The following is a 23,075-nucleotide window of genomic DNA, read 5'->3' as shown; positions in this document are numbered from 1 at the left end:
GCCTGAGGCCCTGGGTTCGATTCCTCAGCACCACATAAGCAAAAAGAAAAAAGCCGGAAGTGGCACTGTGGCTCAAGTGGTAGAGTGCTAGCCTTTAGCGGAAGAACTGAGGGACAGAGCCCAGGCCCAGAGTTCAAGCCCCACCACCGGACCCCCCCCCAAAAAAGGAATTCTACTCATCAATCAGAATGATATTGTACCATTCATAGGTAAATGGAAACATTTGGGAAAAAATATATTACATAAGTAAGCCAGACTCAAAGAAACATAGGTTGTCTGGTATTCCACATTTGTGGCAATGAGAATGTGCCATGAATCTACAAGTAAAAACACTGAATGGTACTATACAAAGTAAAAACATAAACAACAACAACAAAAACACAGGGATATGATGTGATATATATGTCTCTAAGCATTTACATAGAGTGAAACCAAGAAGGATATTCTTAGGAGATGATCACAAAGGCACAATACCTATGTGCATCTGATCACATAAAATAATATTTATCAAAATGAACTCCAAGAAATGAAAACAAAATGTTTAATTCTTTGCTGCTGATTTTGTTTTCTTTTCCTTTTGCCTTTTTGTTCATTTATCTGCCTTTGGGATGGTAAGTGGGGTACAGACACAGTAGGACAAAGATAAACAAATACAATATGATAGTCACTGGGCACTTTGTTGAAAATAAACTATACAACTACTGGGTGGGGACAGGAGAGAAAAACTGGGAGAGAGTGAGGGGAAGGGTGACACTGTTAAAAGAGAAATGAACTTTTTATCTGACTTATGTAATGGTAACCCCTCTGTATATCCCTTTTACCTTAACAATAAAAAACAGTAAAAATTAAAAAATTACTTTCTGGCCAGGTGCTGGTGGCCCATGCCTATAATCTTAGTTTCTCAGCAACTGAGAAAGAGAACACTGCAGTTAACAATCTGTGCTGAGAAGTCCAGGAGACTTTGTCTCCAAAACAACCAGCAAATTGCAGGCTTGAAGGTATGGCTCAAGTGGTAGACCATCAGCTAAGCAAGCAAACAGACTGAGCTTGAGGCCCTTTTGGTGAAAACAAAAGACAGTTTTCTTTTGCTTGTTTTTGAGCCAGAGAAAGGTCATCCAAAATGAAAACTGAATCTAGTCAGAAAACAATTTAAAAAATTATGAAATTGGGGATAATATGCCAAGCATATATGATGAATGGAATTAATCAAAGAAATTATGTCAACATTTTTGCTTTTAGCCAATAATTTACCTATCATATATTCTCAATTGATAAAAATGCACAACTGATTATAATATTGTAGTGTTACCATAGAAACCACCCAAATGTACTAGTGTCTGAATTTCCTTAGTACACCATCAATTAAGGTACTTCTCAACAATGATATTCTTTAGATAACTGGGTAACGGTTACAGGGAGAACTTATTTTATACTATGATTCTTTTGGTACATCCCTACATACAATGCTACTTTTTGGAAAATGCCAAAAATGTATACATTGTAGTGTATAGCAACCAAGGGACAGGCTCATTCCTTTTCATTTCAGAGTATTGCTTTATTCCTGTAATGCTTTGGCTGAAAAAAACCTCTCATAATTTTAAAATGAATGTGATCTTTAATGTACCAAGGGAATTAACTACTATTATGAGTAATAAAAAGATATGTTTATTAAAAAAGAAATTGCATATTTTAGCATTAAATATCAAATACTTTGCCAGGTACCAGTGGCTCACACCTGTAATCCTACTTAGTAGGCTGAAATTTGAGTATCACATATCAAAGACAGCCTGGTAGACAAGTCCATGAGACTCTTACCTCCAATTAGCAATCAAAAAGGTGGAAGTAGAGCAATGGTTCAAGAGATAGGGCATTAGCCTTTAGTATATAAAAAGCAGAGCAACAGCATGTAGGCCCTGAAATCAAGCCCCAGGACTGGCTCAAAACAAACAACAACAACAACAAAACTAATTTTCAAAGTATGAAATTGAGTTTAATTTTTTTAAGTTTATATATTTGTAATCTGTTGGATTTTTGAGATACTTAATATTTTGCATGACTTTTTTGTTGTTGTTGTCGATTGTGGAGCTTGAACTCTGGGCCTGAGTGCTGTCCCTCAGCTCTTCAGCTCAAGGCGAGCACTCTACCACTTGAGCTACAATGCTACTTACAGTTTTCTGGTGGTTTATTGAAGACTGCCCAGGCTGTCATTGAACCATAATCCTCAGATCTCAGCTTGCTGAGTAGCCAGGATTACAGGCGTGAGCCACTGGCACCCGGCTTGCATGAAATTTTAAAACTGCATGTGAAATGCAATAGGTCCACATAGAAGACTCAAAATAATATTGAAAATGATTAGAGAGTTCCTTAGGCGATTTCTTTAATATCAGGCTAGTTTAGGACAGCTCATTAAACACTAATATTATTTAATTAGATGCTATTATTATTTCTCAAGTAGTAGAGTTAGCTTTGTATAGAAAATAACAATTTAAGGAATTTTTGTTTGAATTTACTGGAATGGTCTGTGCTTCATTAGCTTACTAATAATGAGGGTTCAATTTCCCCAAATTTTAGAGATCTGTGATTTAATTATACTTGCTTAACTATAATAAGTTGATCACTATTCTTATAAACATGTCTTGATGTTTTTAATAAACAAAATGCTCAGTGGAATCTACATGTTAAACAATAAATCTGGGTTCTAATAAGGCTGTTACTCTCATGAGGCAAAGAATATGTTTTATTATAAGCATAGTGTAGACATTTCCATAATCACTCAAAAGCTCAATTTTATTTTCCTTTGAAAAATCTTATGAGTAATAAATTATTATCCACATTATTTTAGGAGAGGTTAAGTGACATACACAAGATATCAACATACAGAAGTTTCAAGCTTGGGCAAACAGAATCCTACCCCAGTGGCATGCAAAGAATTATAAGGTTGACAAACTACAAAATAAATATTAATTTAAAACAGTTAAAGACATTCACAACTTTTTAAGTATGTAGACTTTTTTATCTTTGGCTTTTTAGCTATTTTGTATAGATGAAAGCTACATATTTTATATACTCATAACTAGCTAACTTTATCCTCATATCACTCTCAATATACTAAATCTTATTAGAAATGGAGGTCTGATTTTTTTCCAATCCAAAATAGACATTATAAATTCACTTATTTTTATACATGAATCATATTGTGACCTCAAGTTTTTATTAGGAATAAATGCAAAATTCTATCAGTTGTCTTTTTTAACATCTAATGGCATATTGATATATTGAAATTGTTATTAGACATAGACTACCAATATTCTAATTTTAAAACTGTCTGGCCTATTTGGGTAAGCCCAATTTACTGGAGTCCTTACTAGAGGGAAGTGGAAAGGCCCATGTCAAACAGGAACTATAAGAAGTCACAGAGGTCAGAGAAAGCAATGTGGAGATGTCAGATTGCTGACTTTAAATACAGAGGAAGAAAGTAAAGTGTCCTTTGTCAGCTACAAAAGAGCAAACAAACAATTTTTTCCTAGAGTCTCAGACAGAGTAGCTTCAACTAGAATTTCTGACCTCTAAAACTACCAAACAATAAATTTGTTTTGCTTTAAGCAGTTAACTTTGTGAAAATTTGTTAGAATAGCTATAGCAAACCAATAAAAATAACCCCTAGTTCAATGTGATCTAATAATTCCCTTTTCACACATAACAAAAGCTTACATTTTCCTTTTCCAGGATTTTCAATGTTACTGTTCAAAAGGGCATGCTTAAAGGGACACTAAAGAAATTAACTTTCAAAACTTCAAATCCTGGTGATATTTTTGCTATTGATAGTTCATCTGTGGAAATGTGACATCTCATCATTGCAATGGATGAATTATGTCTGGTAAACTGATAGAAAAGCAGCTCAATAAATATAACAATATTCTTAAGTAGTAAACATAGGTTTTCTGAACTGTGCATTAGCACTTGAAAGCCAGTGACAGGTGGCTAGTTTTAGACTTTGAAGCCATAACTACAATTGAGGGGCCTCCTTCACCAAGCCTATCCCCTTCAATTACCTACTCAGCCTTATTTTTTTTTAATTCCATGAATCGTTTCATAAAGCCATTTCAAACCTTATAAGGCAGTGAGAGATAGTCCGTTACTTAGGAAATAACATGTAGCATTCAGTATTATGGAATGACGTCTTTTGAGGACTTCCAAATTCTTAATATCTTGGCAAATCACACTAGAAACATTCACCTGTAACAAGCACTATAGAGCATCATCCGTTCATTACCTGGGTAACAAGTGGCTCCAACAGCCTTTCCACTGTCAATGTCCGGATTTCCAAACTTTTGGGATCCCATTTTAAAATGATAGGTGAAGTTGCCGAAGTCATGCTCCCTAAGAGAAAACATGTTATGAGTTAGAAATAATGTTCACAAGCCGGGCACTGGTAGCTCACGCCTGTAATTCTAGCTACTCAGGAGGCTAAGATCTGAGGATCAAAGCTAGCTGGGGCAGGAAACCCTGTGAGACTCTTATCTCCAATAAAACCACTAGAAAACTGTTAGTGGCACTGTGGTTCAAGGGGTAGACTGCTTGTCTTGAGCAGAAGCCCAGAGTTCAAGCCCAACAACCAACAACAACAACAAAAAAGAAATAATGTTCACAAAAGTAAACCAATAACATAGGTGTTCCAATGAATAAATCACTGAAACTTGCAACTTGTTTGCAGATTATATGTTTTATCCAACCGTATCATGTTAGAGATGGCAAAACGAGATCCCACACGTGGAAGGGTAGAATGCTGGAATCAGAGAAAAAAAACAGAGAGGATAGGAAAGGATCAGGAATATGTTGGAGGGGGTAAATTTATTCATCCACTTAACGTGTATAATTCAGTGGTTTTCAGTATGTTCACAGAACATACTGAGCAGCAATCAAGTCTAGAACATTTTCTTCAGCCCTAAAATAAACTCTAGGTCCTCTCAACAGCAGCCTCTAACTGTCCCATCTCTGTTTGAGGCAAAACAAATCTATTTTATAGCTGAATAATTTTAACCTATTCTGTACATTTCATATACATGCAACCATGCAGGTAGGTTTCTATATCTGATTTATTTCACTTATCATAATATGTTTTAGGGTTCACCATGTTGTACAAAGTGCTAATATTATATTCCTTTCATGGCTAGGTATGTTATAAGATGGGTATACATGGACAGTTTATTCACTGACATTTTACATGATTTCTACTTTTGGTTTATCATGAATGATGGTGTAATGAACATTTGCTCACAATTTCAAGGGTGTGTTTTCAGTTCTCTTAAGTGAATGAAGTATGTGAAGTACAGGTCAAAAAGGCACAATAAAACCTGGACATCTGTGGCTTACACCTAAAATCCTAGTTATTAAGGTGGAAATCTGAGAATTGAGGTTTGAAGCCAGCTAGGGAGAAAAATCTGTGAGGTGCTTATCTCCAATTAATCAGGAAAAGTTGCAGGTAGAGGTGTGGCTGCAGTGATTGAGACCAGAGTTGACTGAAAAAGCCAAATAAGATGACAAGGCCCTGAGATCCAGCCTGAGAAACAGCACAAAAATAAGAACGTGAGTAAATAAATAAAAGCATGAAGCATAAATGATTTTACAAAATAAACACTGAAATGCCTTAAATATGCATGTGAAAAGTAGGAAAACTTTTGAAGCACAATTACAATTGGAATATTGACATGCAACATTTAGTACATATATTTATGTGCTATCTTCTGGTAAAACATTGAGTCTGGTTCTTACATAATTTATAGCTTAACATTCCAGACATTTAAATATGCGAGAAGCTATTTATGCTTCAGTGTGATATATGCTGTGTATGTATCACATATATGTGTTTATGCATATGGGCAAAAATAGAGAGGGAAGGATGGGGGAATTGAGCCTCTAGTCCTTGCTTTTCAGGAGTCTGAGATCCAGAGGATTCTAGTTTCAAGTAGCCCATGAATCAAAGTCCAATGATTCTATCTACAAAATTACTAGCAAAAAGCCAGGCTGGACATCTCATTCAAGTTGTAAAGCACCATGAACAAAGAAGTTAAGCAATTGCAATGACTTTCCCGAATTGAAAGAAACAAAAGCAACAATAATAACAACAAAAACAGTGTGGAGAAAATCAACAAATAAAACTATGAATAACCATGATGCAAAGTATACCCATCATGATCACTAAGTGCAGGATGCCTGTCATCACAACTGACCAGTGGAAATAATGTTGGGACAACAGAATTTTAATTCTCTTAGGAAAGAAAAATGTTTTGCAAATTAGGTTTCCATCGTTCTTAAATTTTGGTTGTAGCCATCTACACATACTGATTACTCAAAGCATTTAAATATGTATCCATAGATTTACTATCTGATCATGTCATTTAGCTCATTTTGATGCAATTGTTTCTTAACTCAGAACCAGTGCCAACAGGTACCAGCCTCCCCAGCCTTCCATTTAGCAAGCATGAAATATGACCCTAACTTGAAAAAATAAATTATACATTCCATCAGGACTGTGTTTCTCATCAAGAAATTGCTGAATATATTTTGACATTTAACCACTACACAAGCAACTTCAGCTTGTAAAAACTGAATGTGAATTATTTGTCTTAATACCACCATAAATCAAAGTATTCATGGCTATTCTTTTTTTTGAATCAATGTCCCCACTCAATTCTACCTTTGAAAATCAATACAGATGAATTTTTCTGTTAGAATTAATACTACAAAGGTCTATCACAATAGGCACTGGTAGCAAAGTGCTTCTTTACTAGTTATTGAACAGTTAATCTTTCAATGAAAAACCCAAGTAATTTGCTGCAGAAAATGAAAAAGGGGTAGGGACAAGAGAAAGAAAAAGAGAAAAGACAGGATACACAATGTGCTGGCATTTTAACTATCTCCAAATGTCATATTTAAAAAATCTAAGTACAGCAATCTCTACAGGCCAATTTCTGTTCTTTTATAACAACAATCATTGGCACTGACATGCTGCCGGTCCTCAAAAAACTAAAAACAATTTTTACATATCCCCATACATAACCAACTGCTACAAGTAGCCCTGACAAGCCTATGATTCTTCTCTGGGCAATACACCTCATGCTGTGAGGGGCTGAAGATGCCAGAAGTTTCCTGTATGCACTGTGATATATTCATCCTATTGTAGACTCTTGTAAATGTTCCTAGTCCAGTACTGCAAGTTTCGAGGGAAGGTTTCTGTGTTTAGTTTTCCAACTCTGTTGGAATAATGAATTCAATAGCAGTGGAGATGAACAAGTAAGTCTTGTAGAAACACTGGATAACTAGTAGTGAAGTGGTTTTTATATGGTATCAAGGTCCAGCAGAGGCTTTCACTGCATATTGAGCATGCTAGTTTATATAAGCTGGTGAATCAAGAAGTTACGTTCTTTTATTAATGCCTCAATATACATATTCTAAAAAATGACACTCAAGAATGTCAGAGAACCAAAAATTCTGGCATAGTCACAGCAGAGACACTAATCTAGCATACTGTACTTCAAACAGAAATGAGTAATAGTCCTGAACAAAAACTACAAGTAATCTAGGAGCTAAAGAATGAGTTAGTCAGAGCAAGGAGCCCTATCTAAGTGTTATAAATCTAAAAGTGAAAGAGCAAGAGATATTTCACAAATCACTCAAGTTAATTGATTCCTGTGAGTATAAATCTCAGTCATTCCTTGTGACAGAGATAATTTTCACTGGAAAAGGAGGGAAATGGAATGTTCCCATGAATCTGATATAGGGAAAAAGCTACTCATCAAAACTTAAAAGCAGAAAAAAGTGCTTTTTTACACAGCCATGCTCTTTGTGCTTTACATTTGGGACTGAAACTAGTAATTCTTTCTCTTTTCACCATTTGTCTCATTTCATATTTGCAAAGGGAAGAAGTGTGTCCCCAAATCCTTACCTTCAAACCCAAGAATTTCAATTTTTGAATAATATTTTTAAACTTTTTAATGCACTTTTATTATCTTTAAGTAATTGCACATAGGTTTTGATTCAGCCTATCAGTTTATGAGTACAGTGCATCTTTTTGAATATATTTTCATTGTAAAAATACTGTAGAGAGGGGTTACAGTTACATGAGCAAGGTAATGAATACATTTCCTATTGTGTCATGTAGGTCTCATTGTTACAATGGGTCAACTTGTATCCTTGTTTTTAGCATTTTGTTATTTCCCTTCCCCTCCCCAAATTAGAAAAATGTATATACAAGATGCAGGGCACCAGAATCAAATACAATGACAAGATAGGTTATACCATAGGGTAAAGAACATACCAAAGAAACAAAAATATCACATAGTACATTAAAAGCAACTGCAACAAAGAAAAAAACTCTTATGTCCATTTCTTGGGGTTCATTTCACTTACCATCATTTTATATGGTTATTTGACCTTTTCTGCTTGACTGTTAAGATTATCCTAGATGTATACTAGTTATTGCAAATAAGGGAAACCATGGAATGTATGTTTCCTTGGGTCTGGCTTACTTCACTTAATATATTTTTTCCAAGTCTTTCCATTTCCTAACAAATGGGGCAATGTCATGCTTTCTGATGGAGTCATAGAATTCCATTGTAAATATATACCACGTTTTCTTGATCCATCATCTACTGAGGGCAGCTGGGTTGGTTCCATATCTTAGTTATAATGAATAATGCTGCAATCTTGATCAATGTCATCCTTTCCATAATCCTCATATCTCCCAATCCCAAGCATGCCCTCAATTGTGTTACTTCAACTTTACACATGGACATCGAATATTATGACTGAATTTTCCTATACTTCCTCTCCCTGAGATTTTGATGTCTAAGATTCCCTTTAAATTACTGCTGTGGAATATTTTAGCTTCAAGTCACATGCTGAGCTTCTGTTAAAGATGAGAAACTTCTATGGAAATACAGAGACATTCAATACAAATAATTGACCTTTCCTTAGTCTAATGTTATTAACACAAAAATTATAATATGCATTTATATGGACATTGTAATAAATAACTTCACACATAATAAGGATGATTATGGTTTTAGAAATATTACATTATTAATATCAATCTTACAAATTCAAGTGTATTTTCTTGATTACTAGAAGGAAAAGCACCTCATAAAAGAGACAGAAATCTATAAGGAGACCTCTATCCAAACAAAAAACCAAACATAGAGACATAGCTTTATACACAAAGGTGTGGAAAACCAAATTTACTAGAGCAGGAAGACAAGAGAGTTAATGAAATGCATATTCACACAGCCATTCCCTTTCCAAGCATGGAACATATTTAGTCTTAAAACTACTAATAGTTCACATAAGGCAGTTTGTTTTACCCACATCAGAATTAAAAAAAAAACTAATAAAATTCCCTCATTGATTTTAACTGGAACAAATTCTATATTATTTCATAGGGCGACTTAGAAAACAGACTAGGCACCTGTAAAGAATGAAGCACAAAACTCTGCATAATACAGGTAAGAGTTAACTTTTTCTTATAAAAGATCAGCTTTATAAGATCAAGATAAAGCTCTTAGATATGTATTTCATCTCTGAGATATTCCTCTTGAAAGCTGGATGTCATGAAAGCTAAGAAAGAAGTATACCTAAGTAATCCTCTACCTGTGGTGGTAAAGAGGCATAGTCCAGGATACCAGTAGCCATTAGCCAGTCATAGCATAAAGACAGAGCATAACAAAAAAGACAAGTCAGTGGAAGGAACTCCCTTTCGAGCATCCAAGAGCCAAGCAGTTCAAGGGCCTCATGTGCTTGGATAGTCTCTGAAGCTGATTACCGCACAATGTATTTAGCCCTTGTTCTCTTTCAAGGGCCAAATATAGTAGAGCTGTGTATCCATTATTGCAGATGGTTCTTTTCAAAATTTCCTGGAAAAGTTCTCTAGTATCTTTTGCCTCACCTTTCTGAGACCATTCTCTACTAATATTCTTTTGTAATCTATTGTCTAGGATGCATTTGAGTTACTAAGAAGGCCTCTCAAACCTGCTCTGTCTAAAAGGCTACAGCTATTGAATCTAACCACAAATCTTTTTGTTTAGTGCTGATAAACTCCCTGGGGTCTTATATGATGGTCTATCTTCATTGACAGGTAAGTTAGCAAAAGCTAGTAACTAGAAGCAACTAACCTCAATAGGTGTGGAAATATCCCACCTATCTCTATTCTATGCATTTGAATCAGTTACCTAGTTCAAGTTTCACTATTTGCAAAACACATATGTCACAACCTTAGCACTCATTTTCTTTTGAAATAAGTAAATTCACTTTATATGCAAAAGCAATAAATTTTCTTCTTTGCAATATCATCTACATGACTATCACCCTTGTCACTAGATGTATCTGGATAAGGATGCCACTAGAGAGATCATAAGACAAGATGCCTTGAAAATACAAAAGAGATTTATTGCTAAAGGAAGATAAATAAAACAGAAAAATTTTAAGTAAGTCAAGAACCAAGTCTGGACAATGTGAGCTTTACCTTTTTTCCATTAAGAATATAATAACAGTGAGATTTGGGTATTATTGTGTAATGTATATAAATAGGGGAATTGAGGGAGGAAACAATTTCTTAAGATTTCTTAAGTTCCCTATGGTTATAAATATTTGCAACTAGTGTTTTGACTTCAGAATCTATGCTGTCAAGACTATGGCTTACTGCTCCTAGAAAAATCTGAGAGATGGATGGATTTGTTACACCATAGCATTTCTGAGTCAAGGGAAGAATGTAGAAATATAGGAAGAATTTAAAGAGTAATTAGAGTCAATATCTCCTGCAGAAAATCAGAGAGGAAAGAAAACAATAAAAAAATATCCTGCTAGATTAAATAAGGGAGACCCAATATTAGGTGATCTAAAACAACAGACCAATTTCCCAAAAACTTTGTCTTGGCTGGTAATGGGGATGTTGGCTATAATGTTGAGCAAACTAGTGTGCAACACCAAGCCCTAGAAAAATTCAGAAGACTATATTATGAATTATCAGTAGAAAAATACTTTATCCCCATGACATTGTCTGCTCATGAATATATTATATAATCATGATAAATGGGAATTTGCAGATGCAATTGAGATTACTAATTATCTGGGTGAATCTGATGTGACAAACATGACCCAGAATATCTGACTCACTAGGTCAAATGATACTGCTGCTCATGGTGAGAAGCCACATTTTGAGAAGCACTATGCAATCATCAACTTTTATCATTCATGACACAAAGTAAGCAGTGATCAGGAAGATATAGATGATCATTCTGGAGATCATAGGGCCAGTATTTGTAACTCCTCTGTTAGTTAGAGGCCATAAAATAAAGTATATACACACATATATGCACACACACACACATACCTGTCATACCTAAATGCTAGACTGAAGTGAAACTTTTTCTGTAGTTGAGGTCATAGCACAATAAAATGCATCTTTATACACACGGGCAAGACTCTGCTACACTGGTACCAGGTCTAAACAGAGATAAGAAAAGGTGTTTGGCATTCATGGAGATATTTTTTGTGTGGAAATTGTCTGGATTAGTGGATAAACTATGGGAATGTCTGCTTCTTACTTTCCTCCCGTAGCTCTTTCATTTTAAGTACATGTCCTCTCACTTTGACTGTTAAGATCCACTGTATCATCTACTACTTTGATTTCCATAATAGCCATCCAGTGCTCTGGCTAAGTGAACTGAGAGGTGACCCAAGATGCAAGTCAGTACTACAATTACAGGATCTGTCACTGTTTTTATTCAAAATGGAAGTGATAATGCAATTTCCAACTAGTTTTTGTCCTTTTAAGTAAAGGGTTTTCTGCCATTGTTAATGTGACATTTAACACTTTCCAAGTATTTTAGTATTTGCAAGACCTCTGGTTTATGGAAAATCCATACTTCTGAAAAAAAATGCTCATTTGCTCCACTGAGCAAAATTATCACACTAATGATTTGAAAGGGCTATAGAAAAATTACATGCCTAAGTATAAATCCATGCTAAGAAATGCCTTAATAATTTTTAAAAGCATGTTAAATATCTTTTTCAGAGCTTCTTTCTTCTACTTTCTAAAAAGAAACTCATGGAGAAAATTTCATCCTAGACACAGGTTGGAACTTCCTAAATAAAGAACAAGAAACACCCCAGATCAAAGAAATGCTGGATAAATGGGATCATATTAAGATCTTCACCAGCTTCACAAAGATAAGGGCCTTAAATCAAAAATATATAGAGAGCTCAAAAAATTAAACTCCCCAATAAAAAATCCTTAAAGAAACAACCACTCCATTAATAAGTAGGCTAAAGAATGAAAAAGAGACATCTCTGGAGAGAAATAATAATAGCCAATAGACACATGAGGAAATGTTCAACATCACTGTCCATAAAAGAAATATAAATAAAAACCACATTAAGATCCCTCTTCACCTCTGTTAGAATGGACTTTATCAAGAAAACAAACAATAGTAAGTGCTGGTGGGGATGTAGCCAAAAGTAATGCTACTACACTGTTGGTGGGAATGTAAAATGGTACAACCACTATAGAAGGCAGTTTGGAGCTTCCTCAAAAGACTATGATACAGTAACTCACTGCTGGACATTTACCCAAATGGTCGTAAACAAGGCTACACTACATCTACCAGCATAACTATGTTCATTGCAGCATTATTTATCATAGCCAAGATAGGAACCAACCCAGATGCCCCTCAGGAGATGAATGTATCCAGAAAATGTGGTCTATATACACAATGGAATTCCATGCTTCCATAAGAAAAAATGACATCACCCTGTTTGTAAGGAAATGGAAAGACTTGAGAAAAAAAAACATACTAAGTGAAGAAAGGCAGAGCCAAAGAAACATAGGCTCCATTTTTTCCGCATTTGTAGCAATTAGTATATGTCGAGGACTGCCCTAGCAGAGGATCACAATAGCTCAATGGTATGTCCATAGTGTCATATAAAATGATGTTAATCAAAATGAACTTCAACATATGGAACAAGGGGTTTTCTTTGTTGTTGAGGGTGTTGTTTTTAAATATACTCTGATATTTTTTTTTCATTTTCCCTTTGGTTTATCACCTGTAGTCACTGTGTTTGATTCTGGTACCTGTGTCTTCTATATAGTTTACCTGATTTGGGTATGAGAAGGGGAATGACAAAATGGAGAAACAAAGGACAAAGGGTGAAGTAATGCAACAGTGGTACCATAAGATGTTAGGTTGGAAATGAACTCTATAACTTGGCAGGGGGTGATGGGGAGGGGAAACAGAGAGAGTGGGAAAGGAAAGTGGGAGAAAAATGAGGGAGGGAATAACAATGTTCGACAAGAAATGTACTCAATTTACTTTACTTATGTAACTGTAACTTGTCTATGCCTCACCCTTAAAGCAAAACAAAAGTAAATTAAAAAAGGAAATATATCCAATATATATTATAAAGTAATAGAAAGCAAGAAAAAAGGAGTAAATTGCACACCTCAACATTTTCTAGGTGACAAACTGAGACTAGTAATATATACTCTTGAGTTTACTAATCAAAAATAAATAAGTACGTTCATATTTTGCTAAAATAGGTTTTTATACTTAGAATAGTAGAGTAGCATACTAATTAAAATTAAAACTATGTGCCAACTTAATAGAATTATACTTAGTATACTAAGAGAAACTCAGTAATACAAAATTGAAAATGAAAGTGACTGTCAATTTAATTTACTGGATTTGCTGCATTTATAATTTTATTTAAATTCATGTTGGAATCATAAACAAAATCAATATACTCCTAAATCCCAGTTTTCTTTCTATTTGATGTAAATGTCTATGATATCCAGGCTGGGAATACTTACAGAGAATAAGTACATACAGAGAATAAGTACTTACAGACATTATGTATTGCCAACCTGGATGTTTTTCTAATTTCCTAACAAGTTTCTGATTTCTAAATTAAATGTATTTCAATAAAGTATGGCATTGCTCTATTTTCTTTTTAATTGTACTTATTAATTGTAACTTCTCTGCTATTTAGAGATTATAAAATATAATCTAAATTTAATATCTAGATATGTGAATATATGTATATGTATATTATGTATATACTTATCATACTCAAATGATAGATTGAAGTGAATCTTTTTCTGTAGTTGAGGTCATAGCACAATAAAATGCACCCTGAAAAGACTCCGCTACATTGGTATCAGATCTAAACAGAGTTAAGAAAGGGTATTTGGCATTCTTCCTGGAGATATTTTCTGTGTGGAGATGGTCTGAGTTGGTAGATAAGCTATAGGAATGTATGCTTATGTATCCTTCAATTGAGATTTGGCTAATATACCACAAAAACCCAAAATCAGAACTGCTAGTATTACAGCTAACATATTTAGCAGGAAACTGTTGTCTTTGATAATTAACCTATTCTCTGTCTCTCTAACCTTCTGGAAAATACAATTCCATATGCAGTGATTATATAATGCTAATCTATTGCTATAATCTCAACATTTCATTTTCAGAATACAGGAAAATAGACAACAACTGTCCTCCATATCATCAGTCTCACTGAAAAATCTAGTGTGAACTAATTATGCTAAATGTTCTTTTCCTAGGTAACTGAAATGATGGCTTAATCTCTTCTCCAAAAAGTCCTACTTGGTCTTCTGGGCTATTGGATCATCTTTACCATAAATCCTTAGATCCAACTAGATTTCTGCCACATTATAGCAAATAACCTGCGTCTCTGTGCTAAGTACTTATGTGACCTCAATTTGCATTCTCACACTCCAGTATCCAAATACTGATAATCCTCATGCTATATCCTTTTCACAATCCCTAAATCATAACTTCATTTAGTCAATAAGAGAAGATTGTAATGCTTCACTTAATTACTTCACAAAGAAATGGGCATTAGTTTAATATAATCCTCTATTTCACTGTAACAAAAATCATTTTTTAAATCATCTTTAGAAAATGCTCAATACTTTGTTAGAACTTTTATAAATATTTGATATGTAGATAAGAAAGGCAATTTAAATTACCCTATTTATTTTTCTAGTGTCAACTCTTTTAACCTGCTAACTTCGATGTTTATTTCCAAGAGATAATAGTTCTTCATATATCTTACATAAATTCAGTAATTATGAGAGACTGAAGACAATTGATAATTTGATAATGTTTAGAAAACATAATTTATATTTTCAGGTATACATACACACATATATGTGTATGTGTATGTGTATGTGTGTGTATATATGTGTATGTATTTCAGTATTTATTCAGACTAGATCATTTGTTTATTTTTGCTTAAAAACCTGACTCCTTGGTTCAGGCAAAAAATAATCTAAGAACTTTCAGCAGTTTAGTAAATTCTGCTTTGACATTTGACTCACTACAGAGTTTCTCAGAGGAAAAAGGATTATTCAAACTCTGCAGATTAGTTCCCAATATCTCTTAGGAATTCTTCTTGTCCTTGCCAAAACCTTCCTTTTGTTTTCAGATGTGTTTCAGATCTCATCTGCTTTGATAATGTTCACAAAAGTCCTAGTAACTTATTTTTTCTGAATCTCACCAGCACTTAGGATGATAACATCTAAAACACAAGTTGTCTTGTATTGTCCTCTCTGCTTCACATTAGATTGTTCTCTCTAACATATTCAAAGACAGTCTCTGCCTCTCCATAATGATTAGCACTGTGAGGGGTATATAGTAAAAATATATGGGTACACATGAACTTGTTTTCTGCTGTCAAGTCTCATAACTACTTTATAAACAAGTACATATATAACAAAAATTATTTAAAAGGTCAATTATTTCATGATGAAAGGAGATGTTAGACTTTTATGTAACATATATAGATGGCACTTATCAGAAACAGTGATACTTATCAGACACAAATACAAATTCACCACTCCAAATAGTTTTCTCCCTAGAATGACTCCATTATAACAATGTGTAGCATAGTTACAAACTATGAAGTCTTCTGTCCATTATTCCAGTCCTTCATCTGTCCACCCTTCATTAATTCAAGGCATACATGCTAACTAGCCACAATGTGCACAGCCATCAGATAGAGTTGTGGATAACATCAAAGTAATTTTACTTGTTTAATTGTGATTGAGATTTTTTCTGTTCTATTATGAGTAACAACAGAAGCCACTCCTCAGGAGAGGAGAGCTTAGAGGGTGGGTTTAGCTGGGGGTGGGCACAGCTGTGACTATCATAATCTTCCATTTAAATAGGTCATTTAGATTAGGAAGTAATTAGGGTTCCTCCAAGTTTTCATTGTCTTGATGGAGCCATATTGAATAGTTTGTTCAACAGCACAATGGTAAATAATAAATATATTCTTGAATTAAACCTAGTTAAAATTGCTCAAAATAAGCAGGTGAAACTATTTTCAAAAGGCATTGAAGTAACTCCAGAATGGAGATGAGCCAACAAGACAAAGAAATTATAATATAATATAAAGATAGAAATGTATTCAGAACCACTTTAAATAGTGAAGTAGTTATAAACATATTTTATTGGAACCCAGGAACTTGTATTTTTCAAGCAAGCTCAACTGGATTATTATAGTGCATTTTAAAATCCACACATGCACTGGTGACTTATTAAGGAATCAGATTGCAGAAACTCATAAACAACTTAAGTCTAATATTCCCTGCTTTATGCATTGGACTGAATGTCAACAGGTACTGCTATTCATATTGCAACCACTACAATAAATGGGAAATAATTCACCATATTGTGCTATCATTGCTCTCCTTCAATTGAATTACAGTATTTGAAAGGTCATAAAACATTGAGGCAATTATATTTGCTTACAAATCTTTTACAGTAAGGATTGATATTTCAATATCTGCTGGAGTCAGCATATATGTCCTTTGGCAAATTACATTGCTAATTTTGTTGGTAAAGCCATATATAACAAAGAAAAACAGTAACAGATATTTCCTTTTGTGAGTTTTAACTAAGTGCATATGAGCTTTTAAAAAACCCTCAGGTGATGAATTACTATTGCAAATACAAAACTAAACTATAGCATGGCATTTCAGAAATGCAATCTATGCTCTGATAGTTCTGTATGATCTGAGGAAGTATAATCCTTTACACTGAATTCATGTTAGTTAAATTTGAAAACATATTTCCTTGGCGTTTCCTATTCAATAGCCAACATTTATTAGCATTAATAACAGGTTCATGTTCTTGTCATCAAATTGTGCTGTATCTCTGAGCGACAACATGGATACAATGTATTAGTGCAGTAGGTCACTAATAGATGCTATTTCAAACACTTTACATAAACTACATTATGGTTGGTATCTTCCAGGACTCTGAGGTCAATTTGATAATATCCCAGTTTTGCTGAAAGAGAGCTTTTAAAATGCAAGGATGTTAAGTGACCTTTCAAGGTTAATGGAATTCACCCAAAATTTGTTCTAATTTTGGGAAGTCTTTTCCAACATATAATGAACTTCCTAAATATGTTGAATGTATCCAAGGTAGTAAGTCTTAAGAAGAAAAAAAAAAGCTTCAACTAGCGCAACACAAATATCTAGATAATAAACTCCAAAATGTTATTTACAGTGACTAAAGTGTTTGCTGATTATTTCTGACCTTTCAATTTGTCAGAGAAGACTAAACTTTACTATTATGTGTTATTGTTACATGGAAGAAGTTAACTTGTAATATAAAAGTTCTTTATTTTTTCCCAAGGTCACAAAAGATCAAAAACACCTCATCAAGTAACTCAATACATGTGGGTACAAGACATCTTCATTCAGATGTGCTCATAATCACCTCAGATGATACATCTGCAACCATGTCAGCATCTTAATCACCTCCTTTCCAACTGATTTATTAGGAGAAAGATTTTGTTTTTTCTTTCCTTTGCCTTCCTTTTCTGAATTCTAAGGCCTTACCTCAGCAACCTACTTGTTTCTCTGTAACCTCTGGCTCTATCGAGTGGAAAGTCTTGTCAAACAAATAAATTAAAACACATGTAAAATGTCCCTCTCCTATTTATCTTTAGGAATTTTATACTTCTCTTCCCCTTCATAGCCTAACCTGTTGAAAGGCTAGTCTATAAGGATTGTCTCATTCCTACCCTACCTCTGCATTTCCCATCCCATAACAATCATTCTTTGCCCTTACAATTTTACTGAAATTAGCCTTGTAAAATTACAAGTGATTCCTGAGTTGCTTAATTCAATGAAAAACATGTGGCTCACTTTCTTTCGTACCAAAATAGAAAGATGTAGGGAAGATTATCATCGTCTCTGGGCAAGGATGACAAGCAAATTCATGCAGCATCCTATATTTTTTAGTCTGAACTCATTTTGATATATATAGTTATATACATGTTGATACTGAGAATATATTTGCATATAGAACTCTGGGAATATACATATATCAAACTTTAACGTATTTAGGCAGGATGCTGGGATTTAGAGTGACAAATTATATATAATTATATATACTTTTCATCATATATTTATATATACTCATACAACTTATGTAATGATTACACATTCTTTATCCAAATAAAAATAAATATATTATCTCAGAATATCCAGGGCCCTTTTTCAGCTATTAATATTTAACACCATCATAATAGTATTTAAACAATTTGGTTTGAATTTGGTTTTAATGACACTAAGTTTTCCTGGTTTTATCTTCTTAACAGCTTATTCTTAGTCCTCTTTATTCCCTCTTTTTTTGTATGCATGCCTTTATATTGCCCTTTTCATATTGTCATTGTCTTTAGAAAAGATTGTCATGGTGGATACAGTTACATAAGTAAGGTAGTGGTTACATTTCTTGTCTAACTTGTTACACTTCTGTCATTTTTCTCCCTCTTTCCCTCCCCTCCAATGCCCCCCAGCATTTTCTCCCCTGTTGTCACTACATTAAATTTTGTTGCCCTGAGTATTTTATATATGTTTATCTGAACTAGGGAAGGGAAGGGGAAGAATAAAATAGTGAGACAAAGGACAAAGAGAGAACCAATGCAACAGTAATACTCATAAGACAACATGTTGGAATGATCTGTACAACTTGTACGGGGGTATTGAATTTGTAGAAATCCTCAAAGAAACAACTGCCTAATTAATAAGTGGGCTAAAGACTTAAAGAGAGACTTCTCTGAAGAGGAAATAAGAATGGCCAATAGACATATAAAGAAATGCTCAACTTCTCTAGCCATAAAAGAAATGCAAATCAAAACAACAGTAATAGATATTTTCTTTTGTGAGTTTAGATGTTATCATCCTAAGTGCTGGTGAGATTCAGAAAGAAAAAGTTACTAGGACTTTAAGTCTTTAGCCCACTTATTAATTGGGCCATTGTTTCTTTGAGGATTTGTTGTTGGCGGATTTAATTTTTTGAGTTCTAAGTATATTTTAGAAACCTGTCATTGCCTTCTTTGATCTCTGTTCTTCAGGCAATGCCTGATTGACCTTGTTCCTGTGAACTATATATGTGATACTCAACTTTCCCAAATCTATTTCTCTAGCTCTGAATTCTTCCTGGAATTCCAGTCAGCCTCCTATATAAAATAATTTACTTTAAAATGCATGTACTTAAAACTGACTCCTCCAACATGGGTACTAAGTCAATAATCATATGTCACTAAACACAACCATTATTTATAATCACCTGTTAGTAATGATAGAGTTGTCTTTGATTCTTTTCTTTTGTCTCACTCCTACATATAAAAGGTGGTCAAAAACCATGAATCCTATTTCTATATACTTTAGAACGTTTCTTTTTTTCTTTCCTCTATTCCTTTGTTTTCATCAAGAATCTCCTCACTTCTTTCTTAGATTATTCAATTATCTCTCTCTCTCTCTCTCTTTATTTGTTGGTCGGGCTTGAACTCTGGGCCTGGATGTTGTCCTTCAGCTCTTCAGCTCAAGGCTAGTACTCTATCACTTGAACCACAGCACTGGTTTTCTGAGTGGTTTATTGGAGATAAGTGTCTCACAGTCTTTTTTGCCCTGGCTGGCTTTGAACCATGATCCTCAAATCTTAGCCTCCTTAGTAACAAGGATTACAGACGTGAGCCACTAGAGCCTGGCTTTTTTTTTAATATTAATAAGTAGTTTTTTAACTGTGAAAATGCCGAACAGAGGGGTTCCAATTACATGAGCAAGGTAAGTACATTTCTTACCAAGCATTGTTGCTTCCTCCTTTGTTTCCCCTTCCTATCCCTGCCCTCCTATCCCCTCCCTGCCCTGCCCTCCATCCCCTCATCCCCCCATCTTCCCCCTCCCCCCATCAAAGTTGTAAAGCTCTTTTTTCAACATAACATCTTGTACTTCTCATTGTTTCAATGGTCCACCTGTATCCCTATTTAAACAATCTGTTTTTTCCCTTCCCCTCTACAAATTATACCAATATCAGTGCCTGGCTTTGAACTCTCTCTTATAGTCATACTATCTGTGAATAGTAAGCATTCACTACTGTGAATAGTAAGCATCCTGTCATTTGAGCACTTGTGCCCGAGCTCTTTTGTTTTATTTTTGAGATAGGGTTTGCATCCTTTATGCTGGGGTTAGCTTCAGACTCAGTAATCTCCTGCCTTTAGAGCACCTGGGATTATGCTGTTTGATGTCATCTTCAACTCAGTTTCAGTCTTATCCTTCTCTCACTCCTTCTTATTCTACCAACAGTTATTTTAAAATTCAAAGGTCAATTATTACCATTGTCCCTACTATTGAAAAGTGTTTGATGACCCTTATTGAGTTTTAACTGTCTCTTATACACAGACTCATTGTTCCTCATTTACCTACCTTTCACCTTAAGTCTTTGTGACTTGTGCACTGCCAGCTGTTCTCTAGACATCCAAAATTATATCATGCCTTTTAAGCTTTACATTGCATCACTCACTCTGCAGGGAAGTTCTGTCCCATTTTCTTTCCTCATTCTCAGTTCTCCTTTAAGACTCAATTCAGCAATATGTCTTGATCTGTTCAGAGTCACCTTTGCTTCCCCCTCCAGTAGTCCAGAAATCACATGATTTTTTTATTGTGAAAATACCATACAGAGGGTTACAATTACATGGGCAAGGTAATGAGTGCATTTCTTTTCAAGCATTGTTGCCTCCTCCATACAATCCCTTTCCATCTCCCCCCCACCTCCATGCCAAAGTTGTAAAGTTCATTTTTGACATAACATCTTGTATATCATATTGGTGCAATAGGTCCACCTGTATCCCTATTTAAACAATTTGTTTTTTCCCTTCCCCTCCACAAAATACCAACATCAAATACAGTGAAAACAAGGGTTATACCGTGGGGAAGCGACATACAAAGCAACAAAGAAATATCTTATAAATATGTTAGACACAATAGCAAGAAATAAAAAAAAAAACATTTGAGTCATTAACCTGGGGTTCATTTCACTTAACATCAACTTATCTGACCAATTCTGCTTGTATCAGACATATTCTAGTTATCACAGAAATCACATTTGATTTTAATCGTTCTTTCACATTAAAATTCTGATGTCCTTGAAGACAAACCTGTGTATTTACTATTTCTTGAATAAACAGATTAGTAACAACTGGCACTAATAAATCAGTCACTTCTAAAAATTTATTTATGAGGGATGGAAAATAAAATCACTTGAACAAATTTACTCAGGAAATATTAGAGTGTGGTTCTTTCAGTCACTATAGGAGGTATAGCTAAGCATATTTTATTTATTCTCCATGCCAACAGTTTAAGTAGCTCAGAATTAAATAACCACTCCAGGAAACAAAGCAGGACTTAATTCAGAGAAATTCTTATTGAAAAGCATGAGGTCTTTCAACATGCATTTCTCTGAGGGAATGCCATGATGTAATAAAGGAAATACAACAAAAAACAAACAAACAAAAAACCCCACAAAGATGAGAAAATGAATTCCAAGTTATAACTTTACATCTTAATTGCTGAAATGATACTCTTGAAAGTCACTTGCAACATCTGAAATTATATAGAAGTAACTTTAACCTGTAAGAACAAGTCGTTTAAATAAGGATACAGGTGGACCCGTTGCAAAAATGAGAAGTAAAATTCATTATGTCGAAAACAAACTTTACAACTTTGATGGGGGGGCGGGTCGGGGAGGATGAGAAGGGATGGGAAGGGGAAACAAAGGAGGAGACTATAATGCTTGATAAGAAATGTACTCATTACCTTGCCCATGTAATTGTAACCCCTCTGTACAGTATTTTCACAATAAAAATAAATAAATAAATAAATAAATAAAGCAATTGATCTTTTGATGCCCTTTAAAATGAAAATAAGTAATTATAACACTTTACTGGAAATGCTTTGCAACCAATTACTTTCAATACTTATTATGAGGACCAGTAAGATTATATTAATATATATAATTATTGTGGGCTATTTTGTGGTCATCTATAAGGACTACAAAGCAATGTTTGTAAACTACATTTAAGTATTTTTTTTCATTCACTGACATTACTGATTTCAGTGGCAAAAGCTCTGCATGGATTGTCCAAGAATAGAGACAGAGGCTCTATAAGCAATACAGTGAAGCTGTAATAGAATGACAGTTTTATGAGAAACAGCCAGGCTAAGCAGTGGCAGAGACTAGACTAAGACCCACAGAATTGTAAATGTATTTGTATTTCTTTACAAATTATACACTATCATTATTTCTAATGCATGAATAAAATTATATTGTCTATATATACTACATTTCTGATACATTTATCCATTGAGGGACATCTGAGCTTACGCCTTACCTTGGTGATAGTGAATAGTATATCAGTAAACATGGTTGTACAGGAGGCTTTCTGGATCCTGGTTTGTAAGCTTTTGGGTAAATGCTCAGGACTGGAGAGACTTGGAAAAAGATATATTAAGTGAAGTAAGTCAGGCCCAGAGAGACAAAAGACCCATGCTCTCCCTTATATGTAGAAGCTAGATTGAGTTTACCAATTCCTAAATAAATATATTGGGTGATATGAGTGTGTATAAGAATGTATTAACTGACCAACCCAGATGCCCCTCAGTAGATGAATGGATCAAGAAAATGTGGTATATATACACAATGGAATTC

The 23,075-nt window shown here is 34.3% G+C and overlaps 1 protein-coding gene across 3 annotated transcripts in view; it reads right to left on the bottom strand.

Moving 5' to 3' along the window:
- The window catches only part of Ctnna2 (catenin (cadherin-associated protein), alpha 2), a 1,112,116-nt gene that overhangs the window by 949,927 nt on the left and 139,114 nt on the right, over positions 1 to 23,075 (bottom strand). For all 3 annotated transcript variants that reach the window (XM_013031823.1, XM_013031821.1, XM_013031822.1), the window contains exon 2: positions 4,274 to 4,380. In XM_013031823.1, coding sequence (XP_012887277.1) covers positions 4,274 to 4,375 — 102 coding nt within the window. In that variant the 5' untranslated portion in view covers positions 4,376 to 4,380. The remainder of the gene's footprint in view (positions 1 to 4,273; positions 4,381 to 23,075) is intronic.

Source organism: Dipodomys ordii, unplaced genomic scaffold, assembly GCF_000151885.1.
Source record: "Dipodomys ordii isolate 6190 unplaced genomic scaffold, Dord_2.0 Scaffold144, whole genome shotgun sequence".
NCBI classification, from domain to species: domain Eukaryota; kingdom Metazoa; phylum Chordata; class Mammalia; order Rodentia; family Heteromyidae; genus Dipodomys; species Dipodomys ordii.
The sequence above is the reverse complement of the archived record's forward strand: the minus strand, read 5'-3'. Positions and strand labels throughout refer to the sequence as shown.